Source organism: Medicago truncatula, chromosome 4 (assembly GCF_003473485.1).
Source record: "Medicago truncatula cultivar Jemalong A17 chromosome 4, MtrunA17r5.0-ANR, whole genome shotgun sequence".
Lineage (NCBI taxonomy): Eukaryota > Viridiplantae > Streptophyta > Magnoliopsida > Fabales > Fabaceae > Medicago > Medicago truncatula.
The window spans coordinates 26535685-26562521 of NC_053045.1; the positions used below are offsets into that span (position 1 = coordinate 26535685).

Below are 26837 nucleotides of genomic sequence, written 5' to 3' on the forward strand. Positions count from 1 at the left end.
GATGAGCTTAGGAGTATTGTTAATTGAAGAGTGAGATGGTAATCAAATAACTTCAGGCAAATGTTATATAAGAACGTATGAAGTGTAAAAACGAATAAAGAATATAGTGTAGTCGAATTAGGGGATCGTAGAAGAAATGTAAGGAAGAATAGAGAGTTGTGAAGTAAGTAATGAAAGATAATAGGAATGATGATATTGATGAGTAAGATAGATGACTAAAACAGTGAAGTAGTTTAAGTATAGAAGGGGAAGTAGAAGAGGTATAGATAGGTTGTTCATGGCGGAGTGACAATGACGAGAGTAATCCCTTAGGGTATTTAAAAAAGTCTAATGTGGCAAGTCTATCACCAGAGCATAAAATAGGAAAGATATAAAGAAGTGAAAAAGACGATGATGAGCGAGGATATGAAATAGGTGCTTTTCGAGTAACCGACTAAGTCAAACTTAATCTCTGTAAACCAACGATGAGCTTAGGAGTATTGTTAATTGAAGAGTGAGATGGTAATCAAATAACTTCAGGCAAATGTTATATAAGAACGTATGAAGTGTAAAAACGAATAAAGAATATAGTGTAGTCGAATTAGGGGATCGTAGAAGAAATGTAAGGAAGAATAGAGAGTTGTGAATTAAGTAATGAAAGATAATAGGAATGATGATATTGATGAGTAAGATGGGAATCGATTAGAAGAGACCAATTAAGATGAATAGGAAAGAAAGCAGATAAGAGGTAATAGTTATAATGTTTGACGATAATAATAATGACTGGTATCGAGAGAATGAAACCTTGAATTATAATGAAGTCTTGGTGAGGGAAGTTTATGAAGTCGAAAGTAATGATAAAGTGCGATAATAACTTTAAATTAGAACGAGGTTCAGATTAGGAGAATGGTTTACGTATAGATGAAGATCAATGTGAGGACGAAGTAATAAAATGTAAAGGTGCATTAATGAGATAATATGTATAAGGAGTTAATGACGATGGTTAGGTAGAACCTATTTGTAAAGGGAGGAGATGTTATGATAACGAATAAGTAAACAAATTAAGACTAAGAATGAGAAATATGGTATGATATCATAATAAAGTATATATAGATCCTAGAATAGATGAGAGAATAGGGTATGTCTGTGATATGGATAATAAAATAAAATAGATGGTTAATGACATGGAAATGAGTCGCGTGTAATGGTTAGATTAATGATGGGATAATATGGTGATATAAATGTCTTGATAGGAACAAAATGGTGAGGAGTCTTAGGACTATAATGAAGAGTGATGATGAGTAATGTTATGTAAACCTATAAATACGTGCGATGAAAGTTGATGAGGTTTGTATCATAAAGATGAAGAGAGTGATGATGTTTATATTACGATATGAGAACTGATGATGTTTATATTATAATGATGACGAGAATGGTGAAGTTTATTTCCAATAAAAGATGGGAGTGAGGAAGTTAAAGATCATAGAAATAAGAATAGGTGTTGTTTGTTTATATGAGTGATGAACTTGGAGATGTTTAAAGAGTATAAGGACGATAATGGTGACGTTTATTTTAGTTGATGAAGAAAATAAAGAGGTTCAAAATAATTACGGTGGTGACGTTGGTGATGTTTAACAATATTTGGTGATGTAAGCGGTGATGGTTATATATGGTGATGTTTAGAGAGTAAGGTGAGGAAATGGTTGAGAATATTTATAATTGGTGATGAAAATGGTGATGTTTAAATATGGTAATGTTCTTGTTTATGTTGTGTGTTTTGCATATTAGGGAGAGTCGTGCATTAATGAATGATGTGTTAATGATGTGTTGATGCGTATTTACTTGACGAGTCAGTCCCCATGCATGCATAGTAGAATTAAGTCTAGGAAAAATGGTGATGAACTGGTGATGAAAAGTCCAGTAATATATCTCTGGCAATTTGTTGATGAAAAGTCCAGTAACATATCTCTGGCAACTTGGTGATGATAGGTGTGGTACCACATTCATATAGGTCTTAGGAATGAGTCCATATGCATTTAAATGACGTACTTGTTCTTGATATTTTTAAATGTGAAGTGTAATATGTTGGTGTGATATACGATGTGTTGAGAAAGAATAATAGATGTTGATGATCTTGTAATGGTGAAATATTGTTCTTATGATATTTTAATATTGTGAATGTTTCCTTATAATATGTTATGGCTGGATTTCTCACCCCTTTATTGTTGTTGTATTTATGGTGTCTGTACCCGTGGGGTACAGATACTTAGGACGCGGGACGCCTAGAAGGTTGCGACGGGACTTATCTTCCGTCAATTTTATTTTAGTGATGATTAGACATGTAGTAGAATATGAGCTCTGATATGTAACACCAGGGTTGACGTTGAGGATGAATATATTTATCTTTGAGTTTAAATCTTGAGAACTATAGTTATTTATATTTCGATGTTAAATGACAAGAGAAATTTTTATTAATGATATCAGAGAATTGTTTTCTGCTATTGAAATTATTATTTAAAAGGAAAATTTAAACTATAATGTGATATCATGTGAAGTTTTGTAACATCCTAATTATTAAATTTATTCTAATTATTTAATAATTATCGTCGGGAAATAGGGTGTTACAACAAGCGGTTGTCCAAGATGAAGAAAGTTCTAATACTAGTTCGCCAGTTAGTTATTCTAGTATAAATAAGTGTTTCCAAGCTGGAAAATGGGTCGCAAATCATTTATAGAAATTCTACAACACTCAAACTACCGGTGTCTAGGGAAACAAGTTATACAGAATATATGTAAACTGATTCGTAAACCACCTTTATTTTTAATGCAATGCATTTTACATTTCCTTTAAGTTTATGTGTTTAAACTTTCACCCTTTTCCTTTATTTTATCTTGCTTTTACTTGCAATATCAAACCTATCGAGAGACAGTGCCTTTTTTACTCTAAAATTTGTCCTGCTCTCTAAGTAACCTGAGTGCATTTCGTGGCATTTTTCAAACAGTTTTCAATCAAAACCTTTGCACACCCGGTTGCGGATTGGACGCCTATGCCCTTGTGGTGTCGAATATTCAGGACAAAGAACCGTAGAAGTCGTGAGTCGGAGGACGACAAGGAGCCTTTCTCGTCATTTTATTTCGCTGCTTGGAGTCTTTCATTTTAATTTGAGTCAAAGTCTGATTCTATAACATTAGGATTGAGGTTTATTTTCATTTAGTATATTTTGTTTTGGAATTCATGATTTGAACTTAGTTTATTTTATTAAGAAAATGTAACGTTGTTTGAACTTATTTTCAACTACGATATTTTTAACTAATTTGAAGTGATTTTTGATCGACGATATGTGTGACACGGTCATATGTTTAATTTTTAAATTGTATTTTTATATACAAAATACTTGTCGGGAATAGGGCACCCCCACCACATGTAACATCCTAATTTTTAATTTATTATTATTTTAATTATTTAGAGTTTAGTTGTTTGTTTGATGGGGTTGATTGATGGGTTAGTTGACTTTTAGTAGAAAATGAGGATTAAATAGTATTTTGGTAATTTATGAGTGAAGGGTATTTTTGTGAATTTATTAGAACGTATGAGTTTTTGAGGAATTAAAAAAATAGTGGTGTATGAGTAAAAGGGAGGTTTAAGTGAAGTAATTGTGTAGCGTTTTTTTTTATGACGAATGAATAGAGACTAAGCCCATTAACACTTGTGAGAACTAAGCCCAAAACTAGTGGATATAAATATAAAGAGTTTTACTTTTTCCACCCTGTCTTTCCTCGCGTGCCTTATTTTTTTTTTCCAATTTTACCCTTGATCCGGATTTTGTTTTCCGGATTACATTGTTAGAATTTTACAGATGTTTCCGGATTTTAAAATCCGAAATAATATTTTACCAGAACTTTTGCAATTTTAAGCTTTACAATTCGTAAAATAAAATGCAAATAAAATAAAAAACAGAAATAAAAAGACACAAACATAAAAAAAACTCATTTTATTAATATATGAACAATACATTACAATAATTTTCAAGCTTAGTACATAAGATCCTAAATCTATTTCTAATCTTATCTTATTACATAAGTTATACCAATGGCTCCAGCCACTGGTAGAGAGGAAAGAGGGGGGGAGGAAAGAAGATGGCGGGGAAGAAGAAACCAATGCTGCCTCGTTATTTGAACAAAACTGACTAATTTGAAATTTATACTTAGTTAAATCATCTTTAGGTGAAATAACCACAATTCCGATTTCATTGCCATTTTTATGGCTGGATCCATCGAAATACAATTTCCAGGATTGATTTTCGATGCCCTTTGGTAAAGGTTCTTCGACTGAATGATCAACAATAAAGTTAGCCACAATTTGGCCTTTAACGGATTTCAATGATTGATATGTCAATGAGTATTCCGTAAGTGCTAAGGCCCATTTACCAACTCTGCTATGCAAAATTGGTTTTGGCAACATGTGTTTAATTATATCAAAATGAGAATAAACATAAACATCAAACGACTTTATATAATGCTTAAGTTTTGTACATGAGAAATACAAACAAAGACATAACTTTTCACTAGGATGATATCTTGTTTCAGAATCATTTAATACCCTACTAAGATAATAGAAGGCTCCTTCTACGCCATTTTCATCCTCTTGTGTTAACATGCTTCCTATAGTACACTTAGATGTTGCTATGTACCACTTCATTCTTCTACCTTTTAGAAGTGGTGAAAGTATAGGAGGATTAATCAAATATGATTTGATTTCTTCAAAAGCCTTTTGGTGTTCTGGTTCCCATTTGAACACATCTTCTTCTTTAGACGAAGTAATGGCGAGAAAGTTTTTGTTTTGCCGCTTAGGTTCGATATGAACCTTTTGAGAAAGTTGATTTTTCCTAGCAAAGACTGCAACTCTTTCTTTGTCGAAGGGGCTTGAGTCTCCATTATTGCTTTGGTTTTGTTTTTATTAATCTTGATTCCTTTTTTGTGGACAACAAAACCTAAAAAATCACCTGCACAAACACCAAATGCACATTTTAATGGATTAATTTTTAATCCATATTGCCTCATCCTTTCGAATGATCGGCGTAAGTGATCTAAGTGTTTATCTTCTGAAGATGGTTATACTACGATATCATCGATGTAAACTTGCATGAAATCCTCTATGAAGTCATGAAATATCGAATTCATCGCTCTTTGGTATGTAGCACCAGCATTTTTTAGACTAAACGACATTACCAACCACTCATAGCAACCTAATGCCCCCGGGCACCGAAATGCAGTTTTGGAGATATCCTCCTCAGCAATAAAGATTTGATTGTAACCTGAATAACCATCAAGCATACTCAAATACTTGAATCCCGCTGTTGAATCTACCAGCGTTTTTGCCACACGCATTGGGTATTCGTCTTTAGGAGTGGCAAGATTTAAATCTCTAAAGTCTATACAAACTCTTATGGTTCTGTTTTTCTTTTTAACAGGGACTACGTTTGCTAACCAATCTACATACCTGGCAGTTCTGATGAAACCGCATTTCAAGAGCCTTTCGATCTCTTCTTTAATCTTTGGTATAATTTGTGGTACAAATCTCCTAGGAATCCGCTTCACTGGCTTCTTGTCTGGTCGGATTGGCAGTTTCAACTCCACCATTTTCCAGCTTAATCTAGGCATTTCAATATAATCCCATGCGAAGCAATCATTGTATTCCTTCAAAAGCTCCACGATTCGATCTTTGAAATCCTTGGGAATTTTGGCACTAACATAAGTTGGTCTTTTGATGGTGCCATCTCCTAGGTCTACCTCTTCGAGGGGGTCTTGAGCCCTCATTTTGGTAGTAGATCCCATGGGATCTTCTTCGAAACCCAAAGGTTCATCATCATAAATACAATCTAATTTTTTTATCATCGACGAGGTCATCAGTAGGATCTTCCATCATGGTTTCGATCACCTCTTTTTGCAGACTTCGGCCTCTTTGGCCGAATTTAATTTATTTTCGGCCACATAGGCCGTAATTTTATCCCAAACATTGGGCTCAGTCATGGACCACTCTTCGATATCCCACCTAGTTGGTGAGATGGCATACCCAGGAAATCCTGGAGTGAGGTCGTTAGTCACCTTCTTGTATGCAGAGGCTCTCGTCCTGAGCACATTTTCCTCCTTTAAAGGAGTATCTTCATGATCCACAATTATGTAATCATACTCAACAAATTCTATTTCCCAAACAAAACCAGATCTTGGTTGAAGTTTCATGGAATACATTTCATCTTCTAAGATCGTCTATTTGGGACCTAGAGACATAATTGGAGGAATATTTTCAAGCTGTTTGTCGAAGTTCTTCTTAGTAATGTTTTTTACTTCAGCCAAGAAGTAACTTTGGTCAGCCTCGATGTTCTCTACCAGACCATCTTCTTTCCATATAGCAATTCTTTGGTGCAAAGTGGAAGGCACTACCCCCCACACCATGGATCCATTCCCTACCGAATAGCATATTGAAGTTTGCCTTGGATGAAACCACCAAGAACATGGTTGTTCTGCTTACACTTCCCACAATCAAATCCACTTCGACGACACCAAGGTAATTTCCAGTCGTCCCTTCATAATTAGTGAGAATCACGTTATGGGGCTTCAAGTCGGAATCGAAGAGTCCAATATTTCCTAAGAAAGACTGGGGTAATAGATTGACAATAGCGCCTCCGTCCACCAGCACCTTATTTACTCCCACACCATTTATCTTGGCTTGGATAAACAAAGGTTTGAGCTGAAGTCTCATTGAGGCATCCGGTCTCTCGAATACGGCGTGTTGATCTTCGACACAACCATTATTCATAACATAGTAGCATAATGGCTTATGAATAGCCATTTCATCAATGAAGTCACTTTCCACTTCATTGACCTCCGAAGGAACATCGTATTCGACTAGTAGCACTGACACGACATTGCATATTATGTCGAGACTCGGGTCAGATTCAGAAAAGTTTGACGTCATTTCTTCATCTTCCTTTGGAGGATCTTTCTTCAAAGTTGGCAAAGGATGAAATATCCTCTCAGTGGCTGATTTTTTTACCATTTCGAAAATAATCTCCTGTTTTCCCTTTCCTTTGTCAACATTGGTGATATCTTGCAAGGCACCTGCCTTTTTCTGGCGTTGGTACCTACGCCATTGGGTCTTTGTCATAGGGTGTTTACCCTTGTAATTGTTGTTGTAGGCATACGTATTGGAATCCGATGCCACTTTCTGATGAGATATGGTGGCCACTCTTTTCACCCATTTGGTTGGTGGGGCAGAATAGCCAGATTTTTTGCCCCCTAAGAAGACCCAAGTATCTGTAGGGGATCCTGCAGGCGGATTGAATGTTTTCTTATGAGTCCTGCTTGGGCGATTCTTGATGAGTCATTTATTGCTTACTTTTATATGATTTTTAGTTTAGTTTTATTTAGATTTTATTTTATTTTATGATAGTATTATTTCCTTTTTAGGATAGTTTACTTTAAATTGCATTTTATTTTATTTCAGGAATGAATATTGGATGGATTGAGTCTTGGAGCAAAAGAAAGGGACTTGGAGCGGATTGGATGCAAAAATATGAAGATTGAGAGACAAAAATATGTCTCCCCCATGCCAGAAGCTTGGCACGGCCCGTGCTAACCTTGGCACGGCCGTGCCACCCTCCAGTGTCACTTTTGCTGCTTTTGCTTAGATTTTAAGCTACTCTATTTTTAGCCCGAATGTAATAGCTTAGATTTTAAGTCGAACAAATGCTATAAATAGAGTAGCCATCCATCACAAATATTCATCTTTACTTGGAATTCAATAAGTGACAATTGCTTTTCTAATTAAAGTTCTTTTTTTTCCTTTATTTTCTCGTCATTTACATTTATGCTTTCTCTCTTCTCCCCCATGTCTACGATGAACATGAGTGAGTAGACTTCTCCTTGTCTTGGGATTGTTAGATAAGTCTAAATGACATAATCCTAATCAAACCAAGCTCTAAGCCTTAATCTTATGTAACCCTAATTTCTTATCTGAATTCACCGTCTTAACATGGATCAACCATTATCAAACTGTGGAAACGAAAGTGGAGGGTTTGATAATTGTTTATCCATTATTCCAAATATCAATTCATAAAACGAAAGTGGATCTTTGATATTCGAATAAGTGAATTCAGACAAGGATTGCAAAGTCAGCGAAATAGGCTTTGCAATCTTTGAGACATATAGTTTCGACCTTCAAGGGAACTAATAGCAATCAAGTCAGCGAAATAGGCTTGGTTGTTAGAGGAACCAAAATCTGATAGTAATCAAGTCAGCGAAATAGGCTTGGTTGCTAGAGGAACATAAGAGAAACTGTCTTGAGAAATTAGGTCCAACATAACATTATAAGCTTATAGTTTTGGTTTGAGAAGGACTTGTTCTTTAGATGAAACCAACGATCCCAAGGCTCTTTTTATTATTATCTTTTCAAACGCTTAAAAACCCCCAACTTACAATTCTCTTCTCTCTTCTAATCATCTCTAAAAGGTTAATTAAATTGAACTACTCCCTGTCGGAACGATACTCTTTTATACTACTTCGGTAAGACCGTGCACTTGCGGTTTTATCCCATCAATTCTCTAAGGATTTCATTTTGTAAGGGACACCTCTCTTGTTGAAACCGAATTTAGGGCGGTTGTCAACCCATCCTCCCTTGCGCTTCGCCTGTGGTTGAAATCCTTCGACAGGCTTTGCGGCTTCTTTATCGAAGACTGCGCTGCACCTTGGACAAAGCATGGCATTGGTGTTGGAGATCTTGCAGTTGTTTAGAAAATCAATTAAATCTTCCTCTGCTTTAGGGTATGCCACTTTCATATTTTCGGCAAATTGGTCTTCACTAACCATTGCATTCTCGAACTGATGGTCCTCAGTAACTATCTCAACATCATTTTTTGGATTTTCTTTGAGTGCCTGCGCTTCGATAGGGAGTTTGCTGTCAAATTCTTATGCAACATCTACCATGTTTTACCAATCACTTCGGCGTACATGGAGTCAGCTTTCTTTAAAGGGTCAGCATCAACTTGCATTGGATGTTGGGTTTTTTCCCCAAACTTCAACCTTCCCTCATTGAGAGACTTCTGCACAGAATCCCTGAAACGAGTACAACGAGATAAGTTATGTCCTAAAAACCCATAGAATTTACAAAATCCTCTCTTTTTCCTTTGTTCTAAAGGAGGCAATTTCATGTTCTTTGGCACTAAAATTATGCCATGAGTGACTCAAAAATCGAAGATCTCTTCACATTTAGAAACATCAAAAGTATATGTTTTAGGAGGATATTTGTCATTTTTAGGTTCTTCAGGATTTTTTTCCATTCGATGGCCTTAGTAATTTGCAGGCATAGAGCGGTCCATCTTTTAATTCTGCAAGATTTATTTCATTATCTTCGACAGTATCTGACCCCCAATCGAATTCTGGGTCACTGTTTCCAGTGTCTACGTAGGCAACTTTCTCCCTCTTAGGGAACTTACTTGTCCGGGCTTTTTCAGCCTTAAGCCTTTCGACTTGTCGGACTCTGTCTGCCAGCTATGCCATATCTCTAAGGTATTGAGTGTCCAACTTCTTTCGAACAGAATAATCCAGGCCGCTTGCGGCCATTTCAACCAATTCATGTTCTGGCACTGATGTGAAACATCTAGCCTTAAGAAGACGGAATCTGTTTAGATAATCATCTATTGACTCATGCGTTTTACGTCGAACGCTAGTCAGTTCTTTCAAACTAATCTTGGATTGACCCATGTAAAATTCTTCATGGAAAGCCTTTTCCAATTGATTCCAACTAAAAATGGAATGGGGAGGCACTGTTGTAAACCAAGTAAATGCATTTTTTGTTAGAAAACTTGGAAAATATTTCATTTTCAGATTCTCATTGTTTGCCATATCCCCAGCCTCCATAAGATATCGAGTGATGTGTTCGACTGTTGATTCATTAGTTTCCCTAGCGAATTTAGTGAATTTGGGGATTTTAGTATTTCTCGACAAATTAGTCTCTAACACATATTCAAATAATGCCGACACAAAATTGGGCCTATGTAGTCCCATATTGAAACCATTCTGGGCTAGCAAGGGTTCGACCACATTGGCTATATTATTTTGGCCCCCGTAATTGTTTCGACGGGCTTGCATAACCACTTGGTCCGCATTTTGGTGCATGTTTACTATTATGGGAGCCCTCACAGGTTCCTCTGGTATTTCTGGTTGCACTTCATGTGCTTGATTTTCAGGCACTTGATTAACCTGTTCTTCGACAGGATTTTCTCTTTGCCTCACATTTACATTTTGAGGCACTGGGGGAGCGCCCAAGAAATTGGCCATCCGCTCCATTTCAAGAGACAGTGCTTGATAACTGTTATTGGTATCTCGAATTAATGGGTTAATTACTGTACCCACTTGTTGAGTAACCAAATTAACCATTTTGTGATTGGTTTCCTCCATTTGTTGCCTTAGGGCGTTCAAAGAGGCGTTAGTCAACGATTGTTGGGGTGTCCTGAACGGGATATTTACCCCAAGGTTAAATAATTGAGGCATTGGTACGTTCAAACTTTCAGAGGATACAGATGGGCTCGTCTGAAGGTTCTGCATCAAGGAAGTTGGCATACCATATGGCGTCCTACGACCTATGCCAAGATTCAAAAATCCTTGAGACGATGCACTTCCCATGGCTTGCGAAGTTTGCGTGGCCATCGAAGCCGCTGGAATGGCCCTAGAAGTTGATGCGGCCATAATATTCGTTGGAATGGCCTGGGAAGTTTGTGCGGCCATAGTATTTCCCACTGGAGTTAATACAGACTCTGTTACTGTGGCCGTAGTGCTAGTTTGACTCGATTGTGTAACCCCTGGTGGTACTGGTGGGTTGGTTGCTGTTCCTGACGCAGTGGCGGTATTCGATGCCGCTGTGTTCGGAATGGGAGGAGGACGCGTCATTTCAGGAAGTTGTTTCTTATTCCTCAACTGCATACACAACACAACCTAATAATCTTAGTAATAAAATTTCAACAAGAAGTTTATAAACAAAAGCACAAAAGGTCCCACTGGGCGTGCCAATTTGTTTACACTGAATATTGGTAAACAACCGCTGGTTTAAAAATATTTACTTGCAAGATCAATCAGTAAATCTTAAGGACATATTGTGTTTTGTTATTTTCCAGAAATTTAATATTGTTTTGAAGAACGTGATAAATAAAAGAAAATAGAAAGCAATCGAATTCAACCCAGTTGAACCCAGTCAAAATTTGTGTAAATAACTGTAAATGAATTGCTAAAAAGAAACAAGTAAATTGTAAATTGCAAAGACATTTAAGAAAATGAACTTAAAGTGTATTGTTTGAATGTAAATTGGTACACATATTCATTCATTGCAACTTGTGACTCGTTTCTCTCTTCCATGCGGGTAATTTGAGTGTAAGTTTTTGTATGATAGAATTGTGACCTTTTTTTCTAGGGAAAACTACTATTTATACAAATAGAAATAATTGCCTAGATTTGAATTTAAAACAATAATTGCAGTAACTAACGAAACTTATCCATTCAATTTGAATTTCGAATGCGTCTTGAAAATATCCGTTGTTTTGACCTTATCCAAAAAGAAACTGCCCTTCGAGAGTTTTTTGTCTGTCGAACCGAGACACGCACCTTCAAGTATCTCCAGCAAGCCCAACTTTGATAAGGATAAAAGAACAATTCCTTCGATTACAAGGTCAACCTACTTTGACTGCATTTAATGATAGCCTTTAAAAATATTGACTAACAGGAGAAAATCAGAAATGACATATATTACAGGGATAAATACTTATTAACTCTAAAATAAATATTGAGCATAGTGACCACTAGCAATATCAAATGTGCAAAGTGTCAAATGCTCGACGTGTACTGTATTTTTGCCTCTTGGCTCTTTGGCTTTCATAATCAATATTTTGACGTGTGTATGATGGATTATTAAGGTTGGTCGAAAAAGAACGAACACATGTAATATTACGAGGCTATGTAACGTGAGCATAATGAATATAATCACCGTCAAAGGGGCCCCAAAGTCTCAAGCTGACCATGCTTTCGTTGGTGTATTAATGGTCGAGTAATTAAGAGTCTTTGAGTAAAAAGATTGTTTAATCAAAGAGTCGCCATATATTTTAAGTCGCTATTTTCAATTATCACGTGGTTAGAATTATTTTTTACTATATTTTTAGCAGAGCACATATTAAATTATTTCATTCATTCATAAAAAATAAAAAAAATAAAAAAACTCATTTCATTTATAAATAATTAGTTCAACGTAGTTGGTACATTAAAAAAAAAGTGAGGCTATGACTATGATATAAGAATGCTCTAGCAATATTATAAACAAGGCAAAATTACACTTTTAATCTCTTAACTTAATTTCAGATAACAGTTTGGTCCTTTATCTTTTTTTTTATTTCAATTTGGTCTTTTTTGTTCATTTTCATATGAATTTTTAAGCTTAAAATTCATGATTTTATTTTCTTATGCTCTTTCAGTCTTCAAATCTATGATCATCGTCTATGTTTGCATAAGAATATAAGATTTGAAGCTTGAAAATGTATTTGAAAATGGACAAAAAGGACCAAATTGAAATGAAAAAAAAGATAAAGGACCAAGCTGTTACCTGAAATTAAGTTAAGGAACTAAAAGTGTAATTTTGCCGATAAACAATCTTATTAGTTTGTCTCCATACAAACAAAACTATATAAATATATAAGAAATGTATGTATTGACACGAAAACCAAAACAATAGAGAGAAAATGTAAAAGTATAATATGAGTATAAGAGAGAAAATTGTCACAAAATAATTCTACAAATATCATTTCTCTTAGTGGAGTATATTACATAAGAGATTTCTATTGATAACTCACTTGGGTTGCCATAGTGGTGTTTGTTTGGGATATTGAAGTATGCTCATCTTAAGGTTTCAGATTCAATTTTCTCCGGTGTCAATTTTAATGGGATAGTTTAGCTTCTTCAACGACTTTTATAGATATAAGATCATCCACAATGATAAATCTTAAGAGTAGTGATATTTGTACATCCAATTGATGACAACTTTGGTGACAACCTTGCTTTTCTATCTTCTTATTGGTCAAAAACAATGAAGAGAGAAAAAGTAAAAGAGGGAATAAAAATATCATGTGAGTATAAGAGAAAAAGTTGTCCAAAAGTTGTCACAAAATGGTTGTATAAATATCATTTCTCAAATCTTAAAAAGGACTTTTATCAAGATATAAGAGCATCCACAATAGATAAATCTATTTTTAAATACTTGAATAACTCTCACGTATACACACCACTTATTTATATATTTTTTAGGAGAGTGCACAATAAGTACCCAATCCCTCAAATATAGGACATAACACAAATTCTTTATGTGGAACCCAGTAACCATATATCAATAACTTTATATAATTACAATTTATTTTTTAATAAAGACATGTGAGACCGACAATGAAGAGAGTGCTTATATGCATTTTAAAAAAATGGTTATAATTCTATTGTACATTTAATTATATAATTTTTTTATTAACGTATACAGACCGTATATCGTATCTTGATTGGTAAAAAATTAAAGGGAAATTAATTAAGAAATTAAAAATATAAAACCTGTACGTATTGACAAGTGAATGTTTTGAAAATATTACTCCTTCGTTCAAAATTATATGTCACTTTATGAATTTCACATAGATTAAAAAATGTAGTTAATATTGTATATCATTGTGATTTGTGTTACAAAATTATCCTTTATTAATGGTATGAAAAACATAAATTGAAAAATCAGAAAATGTGGTATATAATTTGCAACAAACAATTTTTTCTAAAATAACATAATTTTGGACAGAGGTGTAATAATTAATAATTTTACATATAAGTTAACGGCAATTGGTTAATTGTCATTAATGATAATTGACTAAAACAGTAGTTTGCACAAAAGCGAAATATTATTCAAAAGAGGCAGAAAATAAGAGAGGAGGAAATTTTGGACAAGAGACGATCATTTAAAAAAAAAGAAAAAACAGAGAGAGAGAGAGAAACGATCTTTTTCTTTATTAGCATTATGTTTTAAAAATTTCTACCAAAAAAAGCATTATGTTTTAAAAATGAATCATAAATCGAATGGATGGGACCTACAAATCAGATAATAAATAAAAAATAATGTTGAAAAATGGATATTTTTGTAATGATAATATGTTATGGTACTTTTCCCTTACTCCAACTATGAATTTTCAACGTTTTAACTCTTAACTCACACCAGTTGAGTTATGAATATCACCATGTTAGAGAATGAAATCTAATTAAACTAACAATAGTTCAACTCATTTCAACCGATTATCGCGGTTCAATTTGATTCAATCAAACTATAATACAATCACGACAAAATCAACAATTGAATATGTGGTCAATTGCTTCATTCAATTTAGTTTTAAAACGTTTTTGTATAATCACGCATGAAATGTTTTAAAAACTATAAATTCAATAAGACGATCAATAAAATCGTTCAGTCTACTTCTAAAATATTTTTTAAAACCATGCCAAAAATGTTATATTTTTATGGAAATAAGTTTATAACATTTCATTATTTTAAATGTGTTCAATACAATATAGTATTTCTATCCAAATTTAGAAACTAATCGTGAATGTGGTCGTCTTAGCTAATCCATAAGTTGTCTCGTTTCTTGTCTCCTCACAAACTCAACACTAGAGTTGATATAATATTGTTCAAAGATATTTTTACAATTACTCGAAAATGTTTTATAAACTATAAATCGGGTTAATCGATTAAATTATAAATCATCGTCATTTATAAGCAATTTGACCGTTGTTTTGTCGTGATCGACGATTAATTTAAAACATTTGAATCATGATCAAAAAGTCTCGCGTATTTAATATTTTATTTTTAAAATATTCCTTCTTTATTGTTTTGACAAAATTAAAATATTGCTTATTTTCTTCCTTGAACAAAAAGAGTTCCACACACTCTTTTAACAACTTTGTTCTCTTTTCTTGTCTTCTCTCTCTACTCTTTCACTTCACCATTTTGTGAATAGTGTTTCCTTTTAATTTGTTTATTCTTCTTTGTCGGTGAGAGGAACAACCAAACAACAAATGTACAAACTCTCACTCACCAATGTTCCTGTTTTTCATTTTTACAATCTTGGTCTTTTTGTTTCAATCTCATTTTCATCATAGAATTTAGACACATATTGATCTTTTTCACAAATGGGGTTGTGAGTTTTCTTGAAAAGTTTCAACCTTGATCATCATTTTCACAAAAAAGTTAAGTTAGCCATGGTAGTTTTTCAAATTGAAGTTTTCATCTTTTTGTTATTTTTCTTTATGATTTCAATGTCTTATGGTGAAACCAACCCAAATGATCTCAAAATTCTGAATGATTTCAAAAAAGGGTTGAAGAATTCAGAGCTTCTGAAATGGCCTGAAAATGGTAATGATCCATGTGGTTCACCTTCATGGAATTATGTGTTCTGTTCTAAGGGTAGAGTTACTCAGATTCAAGCTAAAAATCTTGGTCTTAAAGGTTCATTGCCTTCAAATTTTAACCAGCTTTCAGAGCTTCAGAATTTAGGTCTTCAAAGAAATAATCTTAGTGGAATGTTACCTAGTTTTAGTGGATTATCCAATTTGCAATATGCTTTTTTGGATTACAATGAATTTGATGCAATCCCTGTTGATTTCTTCAATGGACTTGATAATATTCAGGTTTTGTCTTTGGAAGAAAACCCTTTGAATGCTACTAATGGTTGGTTATTTCCATTGGACTTGAAAAATTCAGCTCAATTAACAAATCTTTCTTTGGTGAATTGTAATTTGGTTGGTCCATTACCTGAGTTTCTAGGCACATTGTCTTCTTTGTCAAATTTGAGGCTTTCAGGTAACAGACTTTCGGGTGAAATTCCGGTTAGTTTCGGTCAATCTTCGATTCAGGTTCTGTGGTTGAATGATCAACAAGGTGCTGGAATGACAGGTTCTATTGATGTTATTGCTTCAATGACATATTTGAGACAGGTTTGGTTACATGGAAACAAGTTCAGCGGAACAATTCCATCGAATATTGGAAATTTGACTGCACTGCAAGAGCTTAACCTCAATGGTAATAAACTTGTAGGTTTGATTCCATATTCATTGGCAAATATGGATCTTAAGTTACTTGTGTTAAATAATAATATGTTTATGGGTCCAATACCAAAGTTTAAGGCTGCAAAAGTATCTTATGATTCTAATTCCTTTTGTCAAACTAAACCTGGTCTTGATTGTGCTTCTAATGTTAATGTTCTATTGGATTTTCTTCGTAATCTGAATTATCCATCATTTCTTGTTACTCAATGGGTTGGTAATGATCCTTGTGGAGAACCATGGTTTGGGTTGAGCTGCGGTAACTCGAAGGTATCTAGAATCAATTTGCCCGGACGAAAGCTTAATGGTACATTGAGTCCTTCACTTGCTATGTTAGATTCATTACTTACAATTAGGCTTGCAGGAAACAATATAAGTGGTAAAGTTCCTAGTAATTTTACGGAATTGAAATCATTGAGTTTGTTGGATTTGAGTGATAACAATTTGGAACCTCCATTGCCGAATTTTCGTGATGGTGTGAAGGTTATTATTGATGGTAACCCTCTTTTTGATAACCAAACTCGAAGAAGTCCGGTTCCTGTTAAAAGTCCATCACCTGTAAGTGAACCACCTTCACCACACAACGTGCGGCCATATCTGACGCCACCGCCATCGCCATCACCATCTGTCGTTATTCCACCTTCCCCTAGGCAAAGTTCAAGCTCCAATCAGTCTAGGAATGGCGAATCAAATACTCAACAGAGTAACTCGAATAAATTCAAAACAGTAGCAATCGTGGCTGGAGCTGCAGTTTTTGCATTTGTAGCTGCATTGGTTATTTATCTCTTTATATGCTGTTGTGCGAAGAAGAAGAATAAAAAACACTCATTGGATGGTTCTAGCTCTATCGTGGCTCAAAGTCAAGATGGATCCGATCCAAAAGTGATGGTTAAATTAGCAGTGTCGGATAGCACCAACGGGAGCTTATCGACAAAGACAGGAATAAGCTCTCTGACTAACAATAGTGGTGAAACCGAAAGCTATCATGTATTTGAATCCGGTAACCTAGTTATCTCAGTACAAGTTCTGCGCAGGGTCACCAACAATTTCGCTTCGGAAAATGAGTTGGGCCGTGGTGGATTTGGAACGGTTTACAAAGGTGAACTTGAGGATGGAACAAAAATAGCAGTGAAAAGAATGGAATGTGGAGCTATTGGAAGCAAAGGAATCGACGAGTTTCAAGCGGAAATAGCCGTTCTTTCGAAGGTTCGGCACCGACATTTGGTATCCTTGTTAGGCTATTCTATTGAAGGAAATGAGAGGCTTTTGGTTTATGAATACATGCCTCTTGGTGCTCTAAGTAGACATCTTTTCCATTGGAAAAGCTTGAATTTGGTCCCTTTGTCTTGGTCACAGAGGCTTGCAATAGCCCTTGATGTTGCTAGAGGAATAGAATACCTTCACACTCTTGCACGACAGACGTTCATCCATCGAGACCTCAAGTCTTCTAATATTTTACTTGGAGATGATACTCGAGCTAAAGTTGCTGATTTTGGTTTGGTGAAACTTGCACCGGATGGTGAAAAGTCTATGGCAACAAGACTTGCTGGAACATTTGGATACCTTGCCCCTGAATATGCAGGTACGTTTTTACTTTAAATCACCTCTGGAAATTCCTTATTTACGATCTTGAAACAGTTTTCAAAATTGAGAATAATAGCACAGTTTATGTTAATATCTGCATATTACCACATTATTTTACCGCAATATAAAGGTTTGCAACGTAACCGTAACTGCAATTTAAAACCACGAGCATGTTAAAGAATATAGGAGCTATATGATTCTTGTATTGTATCCCTTAGATTTGCTTTATATTTATACAAGGTATATATGTGATTATATCACTACACTTATTGATCATTTGTGTAAGTTTGACGCATCTAACTTCCCACAGACTAACTAAAAGTTTCTGAGTTTCAGTAATGGGAAAAATCACGACTAAAGTGGATGTGTTCAGCTACGGCGTCGTATTGATGGAACTCCTAACCGGATTAATGGCTCTTGACGAAAGCCGACCAGAGGAAAACCGTTACTTAGCCGAATGGTTTTGGCAAATAAAATCGAACAAAGAAAAACTGATGGCTGCAGTCGATCCAACACTTGAAGTAAACGAAGAGACTTTCGAGAGTATTTCAATTGTAGCTGAACTTGCCGGACATTGCACTGCTAGGGAGGCAAACCATAGGCCAGATATGGGACATCCAGTCAAAGTGCTGTCAGAGTTAGTCGAGAAATGGCGACCAGTTGATGAAGAATTCGATTATGCCGGTGGCATTGACTTCGGTCAACCACTTCCGCAAATGTTGAAAATTTGGAAGGAAGCAGAAGGGAAAGGTACAAGCTATACAAGTCTTGAAAATAGTAAAGGAAGTATACCAGCTAAACCTTCTGGTTTTGCAGATTCATTTACTTCTGCTGATGCTAGATGATTTGGATGTAAATCCAATGCATTGTGTCCTTTTGAGTAAAATTCACTTTCATATTTGTTGTGTCTGTTTTGGCAACCAAAAAAGGTATAATCTGTTTGTTTCAAATTTGTTGCTTTTGCACTTTAGAGTACTTTAAGGTACTAGTACTAATACGGATATGAAAATGTAGATAACAAAAAGATATTTATTTTTATACATTTTTTTTCTGCAAGCACTCAACATAAGGAAACTATGCTGCAAAGTAAGTCAATATTAAGTTATTAACCAATAATGTCAATGGCAGTTTGAAGAAGTTGAAGAGTGTGAGTTTTTTTGTCAACAAGATCGAATTACTCTAATTTTTTGTACCGTAGAGCTATTGTAGGAGATCTAAATCCCTAAAAGGCAGTGTTCCATTCCACCATCAAACACGACACATTGGTCCGTTTCGAGGTATTCTCTGCTTGGAATGTAATTCTTTCATGGTTTTGTGCTTTATAAAATGCGTCCCGTTGGATTGAGGAGTGTGGTGTTGTATATAAACTACCATTTGTCTCGATTCTGTTCCATTCCACCATCAAACACGACACATTGGTCCGTTTCGAGGTATTCCCTACTTGGAATGTAATTCTTTCATGGTTTTGTGCTTTATAAAATGCGTCCCGTTGGATTGAGGAGTGTGGTGTTGTATATAAAATACAATATGTCTCGATTCTCAAGCAATGTGAAACTTTTTAAGGTGTATCGGAAAAGTTGTCTCCCAATGGAAGCTAAGAGAGAGTTAATGGGCCCGCTCCCCTGTGGAGTCACCAATGTTTCATTCCACTCTCTCAAGTACGCCATGTAGTGTTTCGATGTATTGTCTACTTTGAATGCAAGTCTATCACGATTTTATTCTTTATAAAAGACGTCTCGTTAGGCTGAAAAGTGTGACTGTTATATATGAACTATAATTTGCCTTAATTCTCAAACAATAAGACTTTTTAAGGTGCACCGGAACAAGTGGACAACTAGGATGCACCTACATGTAACATGTTAGCATTTGAGGCATTTGCTCACATTAGGATATTAGCCATACAATATATACATTTGGTTGGTGTCTCTCTACAAGTAGAAACTAATCTCGTGGAGTAATATTGAAGATTGAAAACATTAACAAATGATTATGTTCTTAGAAGAAAAGGTGCAACGCGTGAGTATTTCACATGGTACACACATGTATAGTGCTTTTAGTGAGAGCCTGTGAATAGTAAAAAGCTCTTAACGGTTTCTTTTACCTTTTGTTGGACCACCATTTTCTTTTCTTTTTTCTTGCCTCTTCTGACCTTTAAGCAGCTACAAGACTAATCTCAAGTGAACAATATTCTGTGTATGAAATTTTTGTGTTGAATTTAAGTTTGTGTTATTATCAAGATAAGTTTGTGCTATCATCTTAACATGATGATGTAAACCAAACACATATGTAAGTGTTATTTGAGAAGCTTTTCTCCACTTTGGTTAGTGTATGATATCCAATTCAGCTAAATTATTTTAATAAAAAATAGCATGATAATAAATACCAACATAAAAATAAATTCAAAAACGTTTAGATGAGATGATTTATGTCTCTTTCAACCAAATTAGATGTTGTGTGTTTGGTATCGTGGGTAGGTCAAAATCATGGTGACCTACCCTGATTTTGTAGAAGATCTATAGTGTAGCTTTTAGAAAATCGTGTTGGGTCGTCATGGTTTTGGTATATAACTGTGATACCAAACATATGAAGCACATACACTCATCGAATTAGGCGTGTCCCGGTTTCGGACACGACATGACACCAACACATATAATTACACCGAATTATGTGATTTTCTCAAATTATCAGCAGTATCGACGTATCGATATCTGGTTTTCGTGTCCATGCTTCATAGTGCCAAACATAGACATCATAGATTTGAATCTAGCCATGAATATTCCTCAACACTTCAACTCGTGACAAAAATGCTTTGCCGTCCATCGTAGACCTACCCGACTCGAGAAATTATTGTTGCATATACTTGATTTAAGCCAACAATTTCAATGCAAAAACTTGATGATACTAGGAAAAGCCACATATCGCGGATGATACTACCCACCTATATTCATGACCTTGATTATAGCGTTGGTATTCATAAGTACCACCAAAACTTTCATGATCTTATTTAAAGTACTGCCCCCCAATGGAAATGATTGGACTCAAATTTAGTTCGTTAATCATGTGATGTGGGGACCAAAATATAACTTCAGAAGTACGAGAGTAGGTTTGAATTTAAATAACACCTAAAGTTTAGGAATTTAATCTTCACCTGTCTCATCGTACAATTGTCTTAATTATAGTGGGATTCAAAGCATGAGCCATGTGAAAGAAGCCAGATTTTTAAGAGAATTTTGAGTTTTTTTTTTTTTTTTTTTTGACAAATTTTGAGTATTGTTTCTTCTTATCTATATAATTATCTAAAATCCATATATCACTTGTTTCTTCTAAAACAAGGAATAGCCATTTCTGTTTCTAGTAGTATAATACAGGACCATGGTGTGAGTTGATTCTCTTTAAGTTACATATCAATTTTTCGTTCTTTAGAATTTTTTAAAAAGCAAAGAAAATGTATATAATAACTTGTTCTAAAACTAAATAACTCGTTAGCTAAGATCACGAGACAAGTGAGTTTAAGATCAGACGAGTTTCTATCGGTCGATTGGTTGAGTGAGTACAAAACCATCTAAAGTATATTGAGATCCACACACATCGTGGGAGTGTTAGAATCAGTTAAAATTCGATGGAATTTGACACTTTGACGGTGTACTCATGTTCCATGTTTATAGCGCCATTAACTGAAGTAGTTATGTGCACGAAAATACGTTATGGGTAAGTTGTGAACCCGTGGATAAAGTAAATGTTAATGTTGCAAAAGAGAGAAGATCAAATCAAACGTGGGGTGCCACGTACCCCACCCATGAAAGAATTTGCACTATGGGCGTAATTAGCCGCGAGGCTAACTTTTGTATGCTACATTGTTTTGTCCTGTGGGATTTGTGTTTACCTATAAATATTGACTTGTACATTTTTTCAAAACACACAATCAATGAAATAATTTTCTTACCTAAGTTATCCCATTATAGTTTTGATTTACTTACATTTTATGTATTTCACAGTTTAATAGTAGCTCAAAGAACATCCAAATTACGTACTTAATACTCATCTACGTAATAAATTGAAGAAAAGAGAATCACATTTGAGAGCTATTAGTCGATATTTCAACTAATTTTCAGATTCAACAGCAATAATCATACATCAACGTTAGAATTTTTTTATATAAAATAATAAATATACCGTTTTATAGAAGTAGCAAAATATTGATTCTACTATATTATGCGATCCAGTGGCTACAGGATATTAGTATGGATGGTGTGGATTTCATAGTTGATTTGAAGACGACTGCTGACACTTTCAACTCAGTACATACCAATGTTACAAAATTTGATCAAGTTATTACGGTATGTCGGTCTTTGTTCTCCTCTTACTTTGTAAATTTTAAGTTGGAGTTTACTGAACGACAAGCAAATATGGTGGCACATGCCCTTGCACGTGAAGCCACTTTAATAGGTAGTCCCACAATTTATTTACATACACTTGATTGTATTGCTACTCTTATTTCTAATGAAATCTATAAGTATCTTTTTCTAAAAAATGGAAAAAAATTAATTAATTCTACCCCTCACCCCTCAAAAAAAAAAATTAATTCTTTAACCGAGTAATTTGACTCAAGTGGTTAACGGGCTCCACCAAATGATGAATAGTTGTTCAAGAGAACATGGATTTAATTCCTAAGTTGAACAATTATTGATCAAACTTTACTTATCTTCCGACCAAACTCCATATTACCGAGATCTTCTTCCCCTAAAAACCGAAACGTTCACACCAATTCAGGCTTTAACTTAATCGTGAGGATGGAGAAGCATAACATTTGTTGAGTGAGAACTCCGTCGTTCATTGTGATTCTAGTCAATTCGATGGATTAGTCAATTGTGCACAAAGAATATTCTATTTAAAAATATACATATAAGTCCTTTTTTTAACCTTCCCTAGGGTGAGATAGAATGTACTTGTATTTTTTTTTATAAAAAAATTATCACATCTCAGGTTAAGAGTTTGTGTGTTTGTTGATTATTTGGGTAATGTACTTTTTTTTTACTATGAACTAAATATAGATAACATGTAACTATTCGACTTTCTTAAAAAAAGGCCCTTCTTTGCACGAGTTGTTGCTAGTACTGGTTTATTTTTCTTATTTTTTTGAGAGGTTGTTACTATACTACTTGTTAATTATTACCTTCTTGGGGGTTGTACATTGAAAATTGGACATATGGCAGAGACACACAAGTAAAATACATTTTTGCCTCCTTGGCAGTTAACTGTCGAGGAATTCAAAAAACGGCTGCAGTTATCTGCCGAGAAAAACATTTATGCAGACAGTGGATTCTGCATAATTGTTAAGCATTTCCAAGCCATTTTTCGGCTAGTTTTTACTTGTAATTCAACCAGAGTATTTCCAAAGGCAATATAACTTATACAACATTTAAACTCACTCATAAACAAGTAAAATACAATATCTTTTACAATTGTCCATAATTAAATCAAACCGACATTTGATTCAAAATACACAAAAGTTTGAAATTCATCAAAATGTTACATAGTGTCCATAATTAAACAACACATTACAACTCATTACACATCATTAAATTAAATCACTTCTTACATTCAACGCAATTGCATATAGAACTAACATACATATATAATATATTATCTTCTACCATATTCCGAAACATAAATTCGACGTCGCTATCGTCTTCAATTAGCCAAGGCATATAGCTTGCCGTTTTCCATGCGTATTCATCTCTATCTTCTCATAGGTCTATGCATGACATTTGACAAAACAAGTGACGTGTATATTGATTTTCATCAAGATGCTAAAAATAAGTGTTAAGTTGTGCCTTCAAATCATCAAGAGAGTCTGTCGGCGTTATCATAACCTTAATTGTCTTTTTAAAAAGCGGAGTACCTAACACGGCCTTCAATTTTTGCAACCTCAGACATGTTTCACTTGACAAAAGCTTTAAGAAAAGAATCATAGATTAGAACAAAATTAAATGAAATGTAATAACGAATAAATCAAATGTGTAAACATTAATAACGAATAAATAAGTATTGCTCTAGTTTCACCACATAAAAGTCATATTATCATATATATCAATATAAATTACATAATGTTAATTATATATTGCCCACAAAAAATTGACGACGTTACAATTTTGACCCCAAAATATATGTCGGTGTAATTTCTACAAAAAAAAAAGGACTAACACCGACAAAAAAATCACTCATTAAAGACCAAATGATTGGGGAAGATAAAGTGAAATAGAATCTTCCTCATCTTCCGCAATAACTTCAAATTGTTGCTGTGGTTTTTCGAGAGTGTCTAACAAAATAGGCGCCGCTTTGTTTGACTCCTTTTGTGGTTTCAGTGGTTTGTTTCCACTTTCAATAGCCATGAGCTTTCGGAACAACTCTGTTTATCCAAATACTCATCTTCCCAAGTCACCACATCTTCTTTCTTGTCATTGTGCCACTCTGTAGATGATGGAGGTAGTCGACAACTGTTCTTCAAGTAAATAAGCACGAAATGATTTGGAATTACCCCAAGGCACATGATGGGACTTTTTTGCTTACCCGGTAGTGGTGGCCCTCTTAGTGGAAAAAAGATTCTGATTTTCCAACTTCAAGATTTGTCAACACGACCACACACTTTTTGTAATAATTAGCAACAATGTGTCTCATGTCCGGAAAAGTCAACCACTTATCTACAAGATGTACACCTCAAACTTCGAGATTAAATATTGCAACGGCTTCTTGTCACCTCTATTTGTCCATATTTGTTGACGTTCATTGTACACTTGCTTCACATTTGTCATGCAATGCGGTCTTTTGTTCTTCAAATGTATCAAAATATTTCTTGGAAGCATCTTGCTCTTGGTCAAGTCACCTACAATCTTCTTGTCGTCCTCCTTTAATCTATCGGCAAGAATGTGTCATTCTAAAGCCGGCTTCATTGCATGGTTGTGAACTCCATTAAGAATGTTTAATCCTCATTCCTTTGTTTGCTTACTTTGATATCCACTAATCATGAACAAGCACCCACATTTTCTTGATCCCGTTGTTGCATGCTTCGATTTTTTTTTTCCGGCACTTTGTGAGCTCCACTCCTTTCACACACTAGGCGGAACATTGGATTGATCAAGCTTGATCTTTGTGTAACAATTGTAAATTCCGTCTTATTTGCTTGACGACGTGCCCACTCAAGCAATTCTTCTTTATCTTTCGACTTAACGTCGTCTGAATAAAACCTAGCTATGTCAACTTCGTGGGCTTGAAGTGGGAGGACACCAGAGTCAACATATTTTGAAGCTTCAACATGGACGGAAGCTCCATCAATGTTTGGTTTCGCTTCAACCTAAGGCGGTTTGACATCTCTAGAAATTTCGACAAAATTTGGTTTTGTCTCTCCCGAAACATCTTCCGCGTTATCTACCATTACTATAATTAAACAACACAAAAATATGAATTAACAACTAACTAATGCATAAACATCAATGCCATAATGAATTAAAACAAAAACAAAAAACAAAAACAAAAAATTTGAAAAATGGCAGTAGCTGCCATTTTTCCTGTGTGAAATTTTTTTCACAGGTATTCCTCGGTACCTTACTACCGAGGTTTTCCTTGGCAGTAAACTACCGAAATTTACTTCGGTAGTAAGCTACCGGGGATTCTCATGACAGAGTTCTACGTAAACTGACGTAAAAACCCATAACAAAGCCTAAAAATGAACGACTTAAAATGCTCAAATACCTATTTTTTTACGTCAAAAGTCTGTTGATACCTCCTATGCTTGATGCTTGAATGATTTTGGAGCAAGATTTGATGAAAAAAAATATTGGATTTGGGGTTTGGATGGAAGTGGTATGGAAGTTGATGATGAAATAGTGTGTAGGGGGAGCAGGTGGTTGTTTCATCTGATGAAACATAATTCTCGGCAGTTAACTGCAGCTGGTTTTTGAATTCCTCGATAGTTAAGCAAAATTATATTTAACTTGTGTGCCTCAACCTTATGAAATGTGTCAACAACAATTTTCTTGTACATTAACACAATAGTATTTGAAATTTGAATAGAGGAATATCCTATCCACTTTATGTCACCCAAGCAAGCCGGCATATCAACGACATTTTCTATCATATCGTACTTAGCTCATTATGCAATTTGGACTCTATAGTTAGATATGATAACTGAGACTCCAGGTTAGCTATCACTTATCACAAACAAGGATCTTTCCAGGTACACATTTCTAATCAAAATATCAGTTCTACCGTCAAAGGTTAAAAAAGAGCATATGATAAGGATTCAAATAGAAAAATAATTTATAAGTTTTACGTAAAAATGAATTCCTTTTAAAAGTTTCAAAATATTGAATTTATTATTTTTAAAATCTTTTTTAATGATATTTATTTGCATATTTACCTAGGTATGAACTTTGTATATTTCTATCCGTTAAACACCTTTAGGATAGGTTTAATTATAATTCATTCTTGGCATTTTTTTTAGTTAAAAGGCTAAACATCTATAAATTTGACCTTTTTTTTTAATTATATTATTCAAGCAAACATGTCAAACCGAGTTATTTGTGATGTTTAAACAAGTCAAACTCAAGCTAAATTTTTTTTATTTCGAACTCGAATCAAATTCTAAGATGAATATATTTTTATCCAGTCGAGCTTTGACGTGTTGAACTCGACTCATTTTCAACTCTAAAAAAATAGTAAAAAGACAAAATTTTAATTGATAAAAGTTTGGTCTTTTAAATGATTTTAAAGAAAGGATAGAAGTTAACATACACTATAGTGGTTTGTCTTATAATTTGCGAATAAGAAGACACAAAACACATTATCTCACTACTTTCTATTTATATCCAATCTATGAGATTAGGATTCTCTTGCGAATATGAATGAATGTCGAATTTCTTTTTTGAGGGGTCAAAAGAGATACGACAAAAGTGAATTTTCTCATGTTAATTAATGTGAATTTTCAAGAGTTGTATCAAGTTTTCAGGAGTCGGAAGAAATGGCGTAACATGAATTTTTTCCAATTAGTAATCATAAATTAATTTCCAAAGTCATCTAACAATGGTCCAATTAGAGCATGCCACATGTAAGAGAAAATTCAT

General features: G+C 34.5%; 1 protein-coding gene across 1 annotated transcript; it reads left to right on the forward strand.

Annotated features, from left to right (window-relative positions):
• The first annotated feature begins 14987 nt into the window (after positions 1 to 14987).
• On the forward strand, positions 14988 to 18855 carry LOC25492209 (receptor protein kinase TMK1). Its single transcript, XM_013600290.3, has 2 exons — positions 14988 to 17716; positions 18055 to 18855. The coding sequence occupies exons 1-2, from the start codon at positions 15292 to 15294 to the stop codon at positions 18561 to 18563; spliced, it is 2934 nt and encodes a 977-aa protein (XP_013455744.2). The 5' UTR covers positions 14988 to 15291; the 3' UTR covers positions 18564 to 18855.
• Positions 18856 to 26837: the final 7982 nt, after the last annotated feature.

Coding starts and splice junctions, on each gene's coding strand:
- LOC25492209 (XM_013600290.3), top strand. CDS start 15,292: ATGGTAGTTTTTCAAATTGAAGTTTTCATCTTTTTGTTATTTTTCTTT. Junction 17,717..18,054: donor CCTTGCCCCTGAATATGCAG/GTACGTTTTTAC, acceptor TCTGAGTTTCAG/TAATGGGAAAAATCACGACT.